The sequence below is a fragment of the Schistocerca piceifrons genome, chromosome 7 (genome assembly GCF_021461385.2).
Source record: "Schistocerca piceifrons isolate TAMUIC-IGC-003096 chromosome 7, iqSchPice1.1, whole genome shotgun sequence".
NCBI classification, from domain to species: Eukaryota; Metazoa; Arthropoda; class Insecta; order Orthoptera; family Acrididae; genus Schistocerca; species Schistocerca piceifrons.
The window spans coordinates 388,463,076-388,479,592 of NC_060144.1; the positions used below are offsets into that span (position 1 = coordinate 388,463,076).

The 16,517-nt window shown below is 42.7% G+C and overlaps 1 protein-coding gene across 1 annotated transcript in view; it reads right to left on the reverse strand.

The window, feature by feature from the left end:
- Positions 1-8,550: 8,550 nt before the first annotated feature.
- The window catches only part of LOC124805356 (elongation factor-like GTPase 1), a 597,412-nt gene continuing 589,445 nt past the window's right edge, over positions 8,551-16,517 (reverse strand). The window contains exon 20 of the mRNA XM_047265897.1: positions 8,551-8,884. Within this exon, the coding sequence (XP_047121853.1) occupies positions 8,696-8,884 (189 nt within the window). The 3' untranslated portion in view covers positions 8,551-8,695. The remainder of the gene's footprint in view (positions 8,885-16,517) is intronic.

The window sequence follows — 16,517 nt, forward strand, 5'->3', positions numbered from 1 at the left end:
ATTTCTTCCTATGCAGGATGGAGTCAAAGAGATGTTTCCATAGAACATTCGAAGGCTTGTGCAAATTTGTAATCATGTATGTATGATAATCCCAAAGAGGACATAACAACAATATTTGATCATACATTTTCCCCCCATAGCCTGATGCAAACTATGCAAGTTACTGCCATGAACCTTATAGTGCTGTCAAGGTATTTAATGGTTCATACTATGTCCACTAGCAAAATCTAACAGTAATGGATATCTTCGCCTATTAATAGGCTTTATCCCCCATTTATTTACGTTCAGGACCAACTACAAGACCTGCACGAATCACTGATTCTCTCTCTGCAGGATTTCCTGTATTTCGGTACTGTCTTTTGGTGTTGCAGCATTTGTATAGTAAGAGCTTTATGGAACTTTCAACGTCATCAATACAGAATGACTCTATAACTAAAAATCATGGTTATGTCTATGGATTTCTTCTCATTATATTTTATTATGATGTATGTAAAGCATAAGAGATGAATCTGTAAGGATGGGGAAGTAATTAATCTGTGTCCTCTAAGAGACCATCAGTCCTATTCCACGTTGCAAGGCAGTACTCTTGGATGGGTAAGCGTAGTATGCACTGTCTGTAATCGATTTGCTGCATTTTCTAAGTGTTCTGGGAATAAAATGCTGTCTTAGGTTCGACTTCAACGTGACCTAGCCTTTTTTTTAAAGATAGTCGTGATATTTCCTCTGATCAGTTTATGTACAGATGTTATTTATACACGAAATATGCAGTCTTTTGTCGTTGCATTCTTCATAGAGACAATAATATGGTCTGGTAGAAGCTTTCAGTGTTATCTATTGCAAGCAGTAAAAACCCTGTAACCATTCCGTGACTCGAAATTATGACTACATCTGTCGATTTTAGTTCTCTATTGCAACTTAAATAGCAATATTCATTGCTCACATATTGACACTGCCGATAATCAGAATATGTAAATATTTCTTCTGTAACATTACAGAACACACACATATGGGACTATCACTAATATAACTTACAGCCTTAAGTGCACTTGTCGATGGGAATACTTTTGACATTTTTACCAAATCAAACAATATTATTCCTACATCTAAAGTGTCGGTGTTATTTAACAAAGGTCTGACATAAGTCACATATTATCTGTCAGAAATACGTCTTAGTTTGACTAAAACCACTATCAAATTCAATCATACATTATAGCGCCCCAGACTATTTTTTGTAGAGGAAACAAACTAAGTAGATTATAATTATTACTAACTTGAATAAGGAAGTTACTATACAATCCACAGTGGACCAAAGGACTTCATCTTACTGGAACATATGAAATCTGTGTTACACATATGTTTCCAGTTGCTACTCTCTTAAACAGATTTGCTGTGTCTTCTAAATATTCAAGCATTAAAATGTAGTCACACAGTGTAATTGTTACTCTCGTGTTGGTAGAGGATGGGCAGGGTTTGAAGCAGACAAAGGCACAAGTGTATGAGATAGACTGACTTGCTGGTGTTCCTTATGCACGATGGATGCGTGACCAGCAGTCATGTCCACTGGCTGTCCTCTCTACAAGGCCCACTATGGAACTATCCCCCCATCCTGGCCGGATTGACTCAGAGTTGTGGGTACAAACAAAATTGCCGCACATGCGGCCGTGTTCTCCCATTCCCATGGATTGGACTACCATATGTGTCCCGGAACACAGAAGGCCAAATAAGGAGGCCAGGCGAGACAGAAATGTTTATAAAATGCTCCAAATAACACTTGACGGCGCAGCGAGACCATTATTGTTAGATTTACTAATTCCGCTGTGCATACCTATGTCAGCTCTTGTATGAGCATCAAATGACAGGAGAACGTCCGTATTTCCTACATATGTCACCTAACATCACAAGTTCCAGAATTCTCTCAGGGCACAATTATGATTAACTGGGGCCCAAATTATTTTCATTTGTATATCCACTCCAGTAGGACGCAATTATTATTAATTAGGAGTTGGGGATCATCACACTTCCCTTGGCTTGTGATGTAATCACTCATAGGGGAGCACAGTGGGCGCCATCTTAGACCGCCATCTTGGCACCTCGGGGTCCAGTTATGATTACTTAGGAGTGGGGGTAAAGGAGAGGGAGAAGGTCATAAATCATTGTATTGTTTTCGTTCTGTGTCCAATAGGACAACTGCCCATCTGGCAATTAGCACATCCGGTCCACAACTATGATTAAGTGGGGTAGGGTCAAATATCAGACTTTTGTTTTGGATGACATATTGTGGAGAGGGGTAATAAAAACACTGGGCAACTACTATCGGTCCACGCTCGTCGTTGTATCAATCCTTTTGACTTTTTACTTGTTTCCACAAAAACTGTTGACTTACACATGATTAAGTACATAATTTAAAATAGTTTCTCTATGTCGCATCTGTTATGCTACAGCTTAGCGTATAGTTCCATATACAGCAACTGTAGCTGACCCTGTATCTACGTCATATAAATAGGGCCAAAAGGAAATACATTTTATCTTAGCAGTATATAATGAAAGAATATCATAGCAAAAAATGCCACTTGGAGGTGTTTACAGAGCAATAGCTGTCTCAGACGGTCGTCCGTTTCAGTTTTAGCACATATCCTGGATATTTTGGTCTTACGTTTCAATGGCAACATTAACGACTACTCTGTTGCTGTATTCATCTTTTCAGCAGCTTTCAGTGGCGTTAGAAATATACCGTTCCATTTCAAAATTATGTACACTACTTCAATATCTTGACTGATACATGAGTTACGAGTATTATCCAAACAACAAAACTGCGCCCCCACTCTCCACTATCATTTGTAAAAATGTTTTGTCTCAGTACCTTGCACAATTCACGAAGTAAAATGGCTCTGAGCACTACGGGACTTAACATCTGAGGTCATCAGTCCCCTAGAACTTAGAACTAATTAAACCTAACTAACCTCAGGACAGCACACACATCCATGCCCGAGGCAGGATTCGAACCTCGACCGTAGCGGTCGCGTGGTTCCAGTCTGTAGTGCCTAGAACCGCTCAGCCACACCGGCTGCCAACGAAATAAAAGAGGTGTTAGTAATTACTACAGATACAAAAAACAGCATTGTACACTACAACCTGTTTTCACGCTAATTCCACTCAGCACTGAGGTGGCATAAGGTACTCCATAGCAAATTCTGAAACACTTTCCGATACTTTCCCGCAACTTTCATTTGAATTTTCATTAGATTTGATGTAAGGCAGAAAGTAAAATCGTCTGCTTCTGACTGAAAGTTCGCAGTCTCAGTTGTGGTGCATGGATTTTAGGAAAAGGCATTAGCGCTATGAGGGATTGGGGTTCAATTCGAAGCGGGACTCATCACTGAGGACAATTCTATACCAGTCAATGAAATTCCAGACCCCAATGAACATTTATTTATTTGTTTATTTGCTGCCATTTACAAGTGACCTGTCGCCTTATTACTAAGATAGGTCGTACTTTCACAATAGAATATCGTATATGTACAGAATGTGAAACTTATTTGTTATTTCTTATTTTTAATAATGATTAATAATATTGCAGCTTTAAATACTTATAGACTTAAATGGAATTAAGAAAAGAAAATCTTAAAATTAATTATTTATGAATAGAAAATACGAGTTTAGGGAGATATAGAAGAGGTTATGACATATCAAAACTTTAAGAAATATTATAAATTCGGAAATTTTTTCTAAAATAAACAAGATCCTTGCATTTAAGATGGATAAATAAAAGCTAAATAACATTTATGAAAATCGAAATATAAACCATAACCATATTTTTAAGAAGAATGGATCAGAAGAGGAAAGATGATAGTGGAAGAATGTTCCTTCACCAAATGTGTATGACAGTGAGTGGAATTGTCCATTTAGCCACCAACTGCCAATTACAGCTCTTCATCTAAATCTAACATCTACTCTAGATTCCCTAATAACTAAACATTAACCTCTAATAATTGTCTTTACAATATGTTGTCAGTATGTTCTTTTTCTTCTTGGATACAGTGTTGTTTATTTAGGGAATTTCATTTTCATTTATGGTTGTGTCGGAATCAATATCATCATCTCATTCCATGTCGGTATCATAGCTGTTTTCCACTCTGTGGATTCCTACGGTCTGTGCGTATTGGCTCATTGTCTGGCTCAGACATACTCTCTATAGGTCGCTTTGGATGCAACGTCAGTGAGTGTGTTTAACATGGTCCAATGGTCTTCGTCTATGAGCATTGCGTGTATGGTATCTTGAATATTGTTTAGGTTTAAACGTAATGTGTGTTTGACGTTGGTATGTTGACCGCAGAAAAATATGATGTGTTCTGGAGAGCCTTCTCCCCACATGTCCATGTTGGTGTCTGCCTCAGACTCACGCGGTTAAGTGCGTGGGATAAGGGTCTTGTCCTGTTAAGAAGTTGGCAATACTGTGGCTGGGATCGACATGTTTGAATTTCAGTCTCTCACTTACATCGGGAAAGAACTGGTGTAGCCTGTAGCTCTTATCACTTGTGTTCCAGTCACCTTGACCGATATCAATCCTCCAATTTTTTAATTGACATTTCGTGTCGATTGGTACTCCACTGATCTTTCGAACCTGGTTCTTGCTTTCCCACCTTAAGCCAGTAAATGGCCACTCTGTATCTTATCTTAATGTCTGTTGAATAGATTCCGAGCACCACACAGAATGATTCCACTGAGGTGGTGCTGAAAGTAAGCTACTCCTTTGTCCTCGTCTGACGAGGGTCCGTTTTGTTGATAGGCTCAGCCTGTGAGTCCATGTACTGGCGGCGAAGCTACGTACCGACCTGAAGAAAGCACAATGGTATGTCCGTGTAACTAACAAGGGTAGTTTTAATTGTTCTGAATTTAGTCTTGCCGGTTTGTGTAGTATTTTTTCTGCTTTGTTTGTGATGATGCGCATGTGTTCATGGAAATTTTGTTTTTCTTCTATATGTACGCCAAAATAGCATGTGGTGACTGATCGATTAGTGTTTGTGTCCCCTAATTTAACACTAGGGTTTCTCTGGAGAGACCCTTTCTGTGATGTGTATGTTGTTTTTTTGTTGGCTATCTTGAGTTCATTGTTCTGACACCATCGTGTAATTGTTTTGAGTGTTCCATCTACTTTTTCTTCCAGCTGGGACCTATCGTTAGCAAACACTACGACCAAAAGGTCATCTGTATATGTGACAACTCCATCTATCGCTATTGTTCCCTCCAGTACTTGCAGGATGTGTTTGATAGTGATGTCCCAGAAGATGTAACCACAGATCGACTATTTGGGGCAGCCTTTTGTAATTCGTCTGATTACTTTTCGGCCGCCCATTTTCCATTCGACCATTCTGTTCTTTCAGTAGTCTAATAGACTGCCGTATAGTGTTTCAGGTACCTCCAGTTGTCTGAGTCTCTTAAACACTAAGAGCCAACAAAGATTATCAAAGGGACCCACAATGTCGATCATAGCTGCCCTTGCATACTTAGCCTTCGTGTTGTTGACAAATTGTAACGCTTGGTTGATGGCATCATCAATCGACTTTCCCTCTCTGAATTAGAATTGGTGTTAGCTTAGGACATGGAGAGCTCTGTGCCCCTGTAAATGCCTGCTACAGCAGCTTTTCCTGGACCTTGGCAAGTGTTTTTATAAGACACATAGGCCTATATGATTTAGGATCTAATGGATCCCTGTCAGCTGCCTTCTTTATTACGACTGTCTTGGAGACCATCCAAACTGTAGGCACTTGACCCAGCTGTAGAGCGTCATTTAGCAGAGTTGTAAGGAATGGTGTGATCTGTGGTTCAACTGTTTTAATACTTCTGAATGAATTCTGCCTGGTCCCTAGTCCAGGTGCTTTCTTGTTTTTGAGCTCTGAGATTGCTATCGCCTCCTCTTCTTATGCATAGGGACACGTGACCGTGGCGTTCAGTTCCTCTCACAGTGTTGCTTGTTGGTGTGTCAGTGTTGATGATATCATCAGGTAGGAGCTTGTGCAGCAGGAATTGTGCTGTTTGTCTCCATATCTTTGTCATCGCACCGTGATACTGTCTTAGCGTTCCCAGATCTAATGGGCTCTTTATTTTTTCAGTAGTTATTTTTCATGGTTCCCCGTCATATGTTTGTCTGCATTTGCGATGCCACACGTCTGTTCCAGTGTTGTTTGCGTGTTCTGAACATTTCATTTTTGTGTTGGTTTTTAACGAGCTTATGTCCTTCCAGTCTTCTTTGTCTATCTCTGTCTGCTATTGTCCGTTGGTATAGTCATCTCGCTCTTCGGGATTCTTGTTTTAGTCTAGTCAGTTTATTTGTCCATGGTGTTAGCCTGCGTTTTGTGTTCAGTGTTTTTGGCATGGATGTATTTTGTGAAGAGATCGGTAATCATGTGTGTCTTGAAGTCATGCTTCCGTCGATAGTTTCAAAGTTTCCATTTTGTACTATTCCCCTTAGTCTCTCCCGTACAGCTTTATGCAATAGTAAGCGGCGAGTGCGAACTGTGTTGGATATGTTGTTTTGTCTTGTTAGTGTCAGAGTGATCGCGTCATGGTCGCTGACAGTAATGTGGTCTTATACTTTCCAGTACGTTATGTGTTCTCTGGCGGCGTTATTTGTGTGTGTGATGTCTACATGACTTTTCGATCTTTCATGTCCACTGTATGTTGGTATGTTCCCTTCTACGTTAACTACGTGTAGTCATGTTTCCTGTATTAGTCGTTTATCATGCATCCTCCGTCGTCTGTTGTATTGGAATTCTGCGGGGTTGACCTGACATTTATGTCCGAGCATATGAATACCTTTTTACCTTGTGCATATTCGGCTATTAGTTTTGTATAATTTGCATATGGCGCTATGGAATGACTATATTGGGCATACAGTGAAGTCAATGATCCATTTATCTCCTTGGTATGAAAGCTCAATTGTTACCAAGTGTTCATCATATAATTCGGTTATTTTGACAATATTTACATGTTTATTTAATATAGAGACTGATGCCTTGCTGACTACCGGTCAAGGTTATCACATTTGCCGGTAAGATTGTCAGGTTACCTTGGCTGGTGTATGGATCCTTTAGACACAGTATATCCATTTAGATCTTTCACTATTTTGGGGAGTTCTTCATTAACTTCTTTGCTCCTCTTTGCATTCAGTTGAAGAATATTCGTTAGCGATGCTATGGGTGTTTAACGTATACGTGGCATTAGCTAACAGTTTGAGCATAGTTGAAGTATGTCTGTCCGTGTGCCCTGACATGGTCGGCATAAATCCTTCCATGTCAAATGGTTCTTCTCCTCGTGTACATACTTGCATCATTAAGTCGAACAACTGTTTGGGGTCGGTTATTATGCTTTCCGTCGCAAGGGTGCTTCTGTCTGTTTGCCCCAATGAACAGTGAAGACGTCCCAGACAGCGGCAGGATACCCAACTACCTGTCGCCCGCCATACGGCCCGACAAACACGAATGATCGTACAGGGTGCCATCTCATTTCACAGCAGGATTCATTTGGTTGTCATCTGCGGAACCCTTACAGCTCAGCAGTAGGTCGACGATATTCTACGCCCTGTTTTGTTGCCCTTCATGGCAAGCCTTCTTTGACTTACGTTTCAGCGAGATAACGCCCGCCTACGCATGGCGAGAGTTTCTACTGCTTATCTTCGTGCTTATCACAGTTGAGAACGTTTGGACCATTATGGGCATGGCCTTCCAACCTTCTCGGGATCTTGACGACAAAACGCGCCAATTGGATAGAATTTGGCACGATATGCCTCAAGAGAAAATATAACAACTCTACGTGTGTATGCCGAATCGAATAACTGCTTGTATACGGACCAGAGGTGGACTAATATGTTACTTACATGCTCAATTTGTGAATCTCTTTCTCTTGAATACATCATACAATTTTATTTGAAATTGTGGACATTTGTTTGCCTGTACATGTACGGCATATGTACCGATTTCCGTCCCAGTCCGATAACTCTTTCGTGGTGCGTCGTTTGTGTTGTCTTAAGAGTTTATTGTCGGTGTGATTCATATCCAGGGAAGTGCACGATGAGCCGATAGGAGAAGACATCTCTAGAGGTCTGAATCGTCGACATAATCATGAGGCTAACGTCTCCAGATTGTACTGCAAGAGTTTACATGTGCGGTATTGGTACAACGCGTTACAATATTGAGTTCTGTTGCGAAATGCGAGTGCCCCTTCGCTACTGGCGTTGCAGTAACTTTAAAAGGCATCACAAGAACTCTCAAATTCCAGTGGTGCTACAATGCTACACCTTAAAGGTGTAACGTCGTTTCAGCAAAGGAACGACTACCGCGAAGTGTTGCATTCTTGTGCAGATGAAGAGTCAGAGTCTGATGCTTATGCTAATCTGCAGTTCTCGTTGATGTGGTATTGGTAGCCAAGAATTTTGTATTTGACGATGTGCGTAAAGCACTGATATCGGTCAAGAGTAATAATTGCCGCTAGGACCGAAAAAGTTATTTTATTTACAACAATTGTTCTTGTCAAGGGGGAGAAAATAAAAATCTATAAGCTGAGCAATATTTATTTAAAAGTTATTTTCTCGTACAAAAGGCTCATAAAAAAAGAAAACAACACGTGTATGGTATAATACGTCACTGGTGGCTGTTTTTAGCGTCGCGAGGCGATCACGTGCGGCTGTCAGTCCAGCCGCCTACTTGTTCTTGGAGAGCGTGCGCTGCTTCTCGGCGAACTCGACGATCTTGCGCTCGACAGGCAGCCCCTTGCGGCGGCGCACGGCGTCCATGTACTGGCGGGCGCGGTTGCCCGAGTCCGCCTTCTCCCCGAAGTGCAGCAGCTCCTCCTCCGTGTTCGGCCGCCAGAACGGGTCTATGTCGATCACCTGCAACAGCCGCACGGACTTCAGTTTACGGTACACGACAGCCAACTGTGCACTGCACACCAGGGCCGGCTATCACTGTAGCTGACTGTGTATGGAATACCTACTAGGATTTTTCAAAACAAGCGAATTTGTCCAACCAGGAAAATATATTTCTATAAAGAGCTCCAAAATTCTCTTCTATAGGCCTCAAGAACTGCCCCAAACGAGTGGCAAAATTAAGACATTCAGATGTTCTTCTCGTCTGTATTTCGGAGCTTCCGTGACATCGTTCGAAGTCTAATCGCGGCCACGGGTACTATTCACACACTCGTACCTTTATCCGGCACTCGAGACAAATTACACGACGTATCTCTCCGTATAATTAATCGGAAGCGTTTATTGGCGGGCCCGGAGTAATCCTCTGCCTGCTACGCTTCCGAATTAGCCTAATTAACAGTCGCCAGTGCCGCTTTGACCTGAGAGACAGTTAAATTTCTCTATGCTCCAAAGTCAAAGATGAAGACCCCTGCACCACAAAAATACTCTCTGCAACACAGATGCCGCTAACAGTTCATACACCTACAACTGAATCCATCAACTTCCATCCATATTCTCCACAAAATCAAAATTGGTCAACGTCGAAAGGAAAACAATATAATTCATTGGCTTTAATTAAAGGTCACTAAGTCTCTAGGTCGATCGTTACACACTACCTTCCAGCTAGCTATTTGGTTACGCAACATAATTTGAAGTCTCTGCCTACTGCACAACAGATACAAAACGAATTCGCAGGCAAGTAGATGTTAATTGAAACACACTAGGCTACCAGGCGGTCAATCCCTGAGGCCATCAATTTATTACCGCGGCAAAATATTATTGCAGGAGCCCTGCCAAAAACTCTGGAAATTTTAGTCATCTGTTAAGACTGTCAGTGGCACAAAAAATAGTTTCTACACACCTATGTGCGAGACTGGAACCTAAAGATAAAAAAAAACAGCATGACAAAAGAGGAAACATAGAATTTCGACTTTAAGTGTTCTCTCATAACCAAGGAATATTGTTATACACGGCGACTTTTCCATCGTGTACAAACTCTAGGTACTGATCGATGAGAGGATAGGGAACAAAAACGGTCTAATGAACTTACGTCCGGAAATGCATGGTTTCCATGCTAGAGACTATTTATTTAATCATACTTTGTACAGAGACTGCGGTCTAATACGCGCTGCACCATGTAGCCACAGTTACAGTATGCATGGCTTCTTACTAGAGGGTGATACTGTTCCTCTTACGTCATGCCCTAGTGTCCTATCCTGCCATAGCAATTGGCAATGTTGTGTCCGATTCACTTCTCTTGCTAGCCCACCTTGTAATGGATTAATACAGCGTTGTACACAGTCGTTCCGTATTCGAAGCTTGACGACATTGTGTTCACTTACAGAATGGCAAATGGTAATAGGCGGCGGGCAGCAAGGTTGTATAAGGAGTCTTACCCCCCCCCCCCCCCCAAAAACAACTACAGCATTTAATGTTTGCAACGTGTTTCACCGTTTGTCTGCGACAGGGTCGTTTCAGGAAGCAGGAAATTCTGGACGACGTACCCGAAATGTTCGGAACCAGACTTGGACGAAAATGTAACACTGTGGAAGGCGAGCGCCGTGTCAGTATCAGGCAATAGGCCCGCAGACGATCGTGTGGTATATTTTCCATGACCATTGTTACTGCCTTTATCACTTACAGCGTGTGTAGGGCTTATTAGCGACAGACTTTGCACATCGGAAGCAGTTTCGTCACTGGTTTCTTCACCAGGCAACTACGATTCCGGGATTTGTGTCATCCATCCTATTCACAGATGAGGCCATCTTTACGTGGAGTGGTATCTTCAACTCTCATAACAGTCATCTGTAGGATAGTATGCAGAAACCCCATGGATAGTGACAACGAATCATCAGTATTGGTGCAGCCGGAATGTGCGGATCGGGATAATTGACGACCGTATTTTGGGACCAGTCTTCCTCCCATGTCGCCTAACACGCCGGAACTATCGGCATTTCTTGCGGGTGACTTTGCCTCCCCTGCTGGATGAAGTGTCATTGATGATTCGAAGGGCTATGTGCTGCTACATGATGGTGCTCCACTTCGCCGTTAACGTCCGGACGCATCTCAATCGTGTCTTTCCTGTTCGACGGATCGGACGTGGGGGTCCAGTTGCATGGCCTGCTCATTTACCGGATCTCAACCTGTGAGATTTCTGGTTATGGGTTCATCTCAAAAGTATCTTGTATGCAGAGCCCATTCCAGATCAGGAGACACTGGAGCAGTGTATTCATGCTGTCTTTGACACTGATCAGATGCAGCCTGCCGATGTGAACGTGTGAGACAGAACATGCTACAGCGCGTACACGCATGCGTTGAGGCACATGGAAACAATTTTCAACACATACTTTAACTGTGGCTGCGTGGCACAGCGCATATTATACCGCAGTCTCTGTGACAATGTATGATTGAATAAATGGTCTCTAGCATGGAATTCGACTCCCGGCCGAGTTGGGGATTTTCTCTGCCCGGGGACTGGGTGTCTGTGTTGTCCTCATCATTTGATCATCATCATTCGTGACAGTGGCTAGACTGCATTGTGAAAAACTTGGATAGCGTCAAAACTGGACTTCGTATGGGCGCTGATGACCGCGCAGTTGAGCGCCCCACATCATCATCTAGTATGGAAACCATACCTGGACGTAAGTTCGTGAGATCTTTTTTGTTTCGTATCCTCTGATCGATCAATGCCTATAGTTTGTACACGGTTGAAAAAATCATCCTGTAATTCAGAAGGTGTATCGATTCTAAGTCACATAGCTATGGGTATTAGTGGTGTTGAAAAACGCCTAAAATCACAAAAAGTCTATAAGGACCCAAGAACACGCACTGTCCCTGCGGCTTCCGATACAGAACTTGGATTGGATTGGTTAACCTCATAACAGTAATTTAGCTCAGATTCCTTTGTCAGGAAGACGTTCTTCACGAATGCAAGAAAGTACAAGTCACACACAGAAAAAAAAACGGAATATAGGTTAGATATGTCGGCTACTTGGAGACACAGAAACAGATAATGTGTTGATGTAGCGTTTCTTGACTTTTGTTTCAGTATGACGTAAGTGCGTTCTACTGAAGAAATGTTCCTATAGGGGTGTATAAGCAGGTTTTCGACTGGTTCGAAAATTTGCTAACAGGCACGACTCAGTACGTTGTCGGAGACAGAGTGTTACTTGCAGACAGAAGCAATGTCTAGTATAGCCCACGAGAGTTTAATAGGATCGTTTCTGTTATCCATCAGTGTCTAAGCAGGTAATATTGGTTGCAATCGTATCTATAAGGTAATTGTGTCCGGTAAAATCCCAGAAATATCCTGTTGATGTCGACAAAATATAAGCCGACTGGAACTATTGGCAACTTGCTCTCAATGAAGGCAAATGAAAAGTTGTCAAAAAAAAAAAAAAAAAACAAAAAAAAAAAAACGTAAAAGCGTGACCTCCTCTGACCAAAGGATTAATGAGTTCCAGCTAGAGACACCCATACCATACATATGCTTGAGAGTAACAATTGAAGTAGTTATGCGCAGATGAAGAGGCTTGCATGAGATCTTCAGACTGAAGACGACAACAGCAGCAACAGTGCATAAACACACAAAACTGAGCGACTATGTAAGTTTATTTGTAGATACAGCAAATGGCAGACTACGATCCCACACTTGAAAACTGTTGTTAGTCTACAAAATATATTGTATACGAAATACAAATACATCTCAACCTGAGTTTCTCTCAAGCGTATGTGACCATGATCAGGACCAACTAACAGGGGAGATCGATCATCTACGACGAAGTGGGGTGCAAACAATCACTGCCTCGTTTCACTGGAAGAGAGTGCAACAACAAATATCGAAAAAGATTAAATGACTGACCGAAATGCGCCGTATATCTCGCGAGAAACTGATAAGATGGATTATTTATGAAAGAAACTACGAAATTCTTCAGCCTCCTACGTGCGTATCCTCTAACGAGCGTGCACATAAATACGGTCAAATAACACCACGTGTACACTATCTGATCAAAAGTATCTGGGCACCTAATAGTGGGCATTAATATGGGGTGAGTCAACCCTTCGCCTCTGTTGACGGCTTGAACTCTTTTGAGGACACTTCCAGTGAGGTGTCTGAATGGCAGCCCACTATTTCTCAAGAGCCGAAACCAGAGAACGTACTGATGTTGGACGCTATGGTCTGGCGCGAAATCGAAGTTCTAACTTATCCCAAACGTTTTCTATTGGGTTCACGTCGGGACTCTGGGCAGACCAGACCATTTGCGGAACGTTGTCCACAAAACTTTGCCTCACAAATGTTGCTTTATGTCAGGGCGCACTGTCATAATGATTCAAACGTTCGTCGTCTCCGAAATGTTCCTCTGCTGTACGCGGTACACAACATCGCAAAATGTGTTCAGAGCCTTCCGCATTTAGTGTTTTCTTAAAGACACTAAGGGGAACACACCCTAACCACGAAAAACACCCTCATGCCGTAACACACCATCTCTGTTCTTCACTGTTGGCACTACACGTGATGACAGGTAATTTTCTCCGGTTTCCATTCATCCACTGCTGAGAGGGGTCGCTCCATACACCACTTCAATCGTGACGTAGTATGGACTACAGAAATGTGTGGCTCATAAGGAGCTGCTCGGCCATTCTACCTAACTCCCTACTCACACAGCCACTGTGTTAGCTGGACAGCTGGTAGCACTTTGGAAGTCGCGAGTGATTACTTCCGCTGATTTTATTCGATTTTTTACAAATACTGTCCTCGAGGCACGATCCCTGTACGTCAGTACATGAGGTCTCTCTGGTCTCGTTTTAGCGGTGGCTGTTCCTCCGCGTTTCCACTTCGTAATCAGATGATCAAGAGTCGACTTGGGAAGCTTTAGGAGTGTTAAATGTCACTGACGGACTTGATGCTCTGGAGACATCCAACGAGTAGTCCTCGTTTAATATCACTGAACTCTCCTGACCATGATCCATTCCCCTGTTACTGCTCCTCTTGTAATAACACAATAATGTTAGTCTCTTTTTGTACACCTCTCGTGAGACCCAGCGATCAATTCCACATAACGCAGCACTCTGCGGATACTTCTGACCAGGAGCATACGCGAGATGCTCCCCACGCTCTTCTCGTATATGGACCGGGAAGAAAGGTTAATATATGGTATATTCATTCGTTCCTTCATTTATACAAGGTGGAGAAAATTTGTGTCACGAAATTTTAACCCTGGATAGCTGATGCCAGTAGGAACCAAAATTACTAATGTTGTGTAGGTCGACAAAACACCATTTTTGTACTACGGAAATTTGCTGCCAAGCGCTCCGACTGGCCGCGGGACAAACAAAAAGACCTATTAGACACGTGTGCGTATCACGTGACGGGGCGAGGGACGTTTTTATGAGTGAACCGCCGGCCGAGGTGGCCGAGCGGTTCTAGGCGTAATGTCTGGAACCGCGCGACCGCTACGGTCGCAGGTTCGAATCCTGCCTCAGGCATGGATGTGTGTGATGTCCTTAGGTTAGTTAGGTTTAATTAGTTCTAAATTCTAGGGGACTGATGACCTTAGAAGTTAAGTCCCATAGTGCTCAGAGCAATTTGAACCATTTTTATGAGTGAACCGACAACCGTGGCGCTGCCTGTCAACCGACGAACGGCAACAGGGCAGTCCCACGGCCAATCGGAGCGTGTGGCGGCGAGTTTAAAAATTGTGCGTTGTCGAGATACACAACATTAGTAGTTCTGGTTCCTACTGGCACCAGATATCCAGGGTTAAAATTTCGTGACACAATTTTTCTCCACCCAGTATATTGCGACCCACAGACTACAGCACTGAAAAGATTGATCACTGGTATGAAAAAAGATAAATTCTACATCAATTTGCGGTGACAGCTACTTGAGACTACTTCTTTGAAGTACAGAAACAACGGATTGCAAGTGCGGTAATCTTCTCAAAATGATAATCACGGGCATTTGACTCCTGGATTACTTTAGGTAACTATATTTTTAAAGTATTTGATTAGCAATAGTTTCAAGTGGTTATCGCTATAGTTTACAGAATTAAATAGAAGTGTCTGTTTCTGTAAAGTGATGAACAATTTCACACGTTCCGTATCCTTGGAGGTCCTCCTCCATTATGGGATTTAAGCATCAAGCAGCTACTCTGAAAGAAGCTAGTGCTTTTCCTGTTACACAATTTAGCAGCAGTTTTATATAATATTTCAAACAAAGCTTTTATACAGCCGCAGAACGCTATCGACTGTGTAAATACACTCTAGCGGGAAAAAAACGCAACACGAAGTAAAAGTTGTGCGAAATAAGCGAAAGTTGGTACGCGCTTTTCTACTTCTGAAAGATAATGTTTAATAAAATGTCATGATAGTCGCATAAGAGTGGCGTTAGTGGCTCCACTATGAGGACGGAAATCAGGTTTGCTTTAGTTAGTGAGCGTTAGTTACCTTTGAGACTGGACGTGGTAAATTATTGTTCTTCAAGAATGCCTTACCAGGCGACATCGATGCCATTATCAGCACGTCACTGAGTTTTAACAAGGTCGTGTGATAGGGCGACGAGAAGCTGGATGTTTCTTTTGTGATACTGCAGAAAGATTTGACAGGAAAGTAACCACTGAACACGACTGCCAGAAGCAGTGGTCACGAGAATGGACGGTAGCAAGAAGACCAGGCTCTGGATGGCCACGTGGCACTACCGAGAGGGAAGGTCATCGTGTTCGGTGTGTGACTGCCACATCGTACTGCATTTGCAGCAGCCGTTTGAGCATCGGTTGGCACCACAGTGACACAACGAACTGTTACAAATCGGTTACTTTAAGGACAGTTCCGTGTCAGACGCCCTGTAACTTACATTCCACTGACACAAAACTAGCGCTATTTGCGACTTCGGTGGTGTCAAGAGAGAGCTCATTGGAGGGTAGGGTAGAGGTCTGTTGTGTTTTCCGATGAAAGCTGGTTATGCCTCGGTGCGAGTGATGGCTGTGTGTTGGTTGGAAAGAGCCAAGTTGAGGGACTGCCACCAACCTATCTGACACACTGGACCTACACATTGTGTCATGGTCTGGGGCGATTTCGTAGTGCAGCAGGAGCACTCTCGTGGTTATCTCACGCACCCAGACCGCAGAACTGTACGCCAGTCTGGCGATGCGACCTGTTGTGCTGCCATTCATGAACAGCATTCCATGGGATGTTTTGCAACTGGATAACGTTCGCTCACCTACCACTGTTGTAACCCAACGTGCTCAACAGAGTGTGCAGATGTTGCACTGACCTGCTTGATCACCAGATCTGTCTCCAATAGAGCAGATATGGGACATAATCGGACGAAAAGTCCTGCGTCATCCACAAACAGTATTAACCGTCCCTGTACTGACAGTCCAAGCGCAACAGGCATGGAACTCTATCTCATAAACTGACATCTGGCATCCGTCCGACACAATGCATGTATGCTTGCATTGAACATTCTGGGGATTACACCGATTATTAATCTACCAACATTTCACAATTCAATAGCTTATCTCGATCTGACATTTACCTTCTAACTTGCAATGTTAAT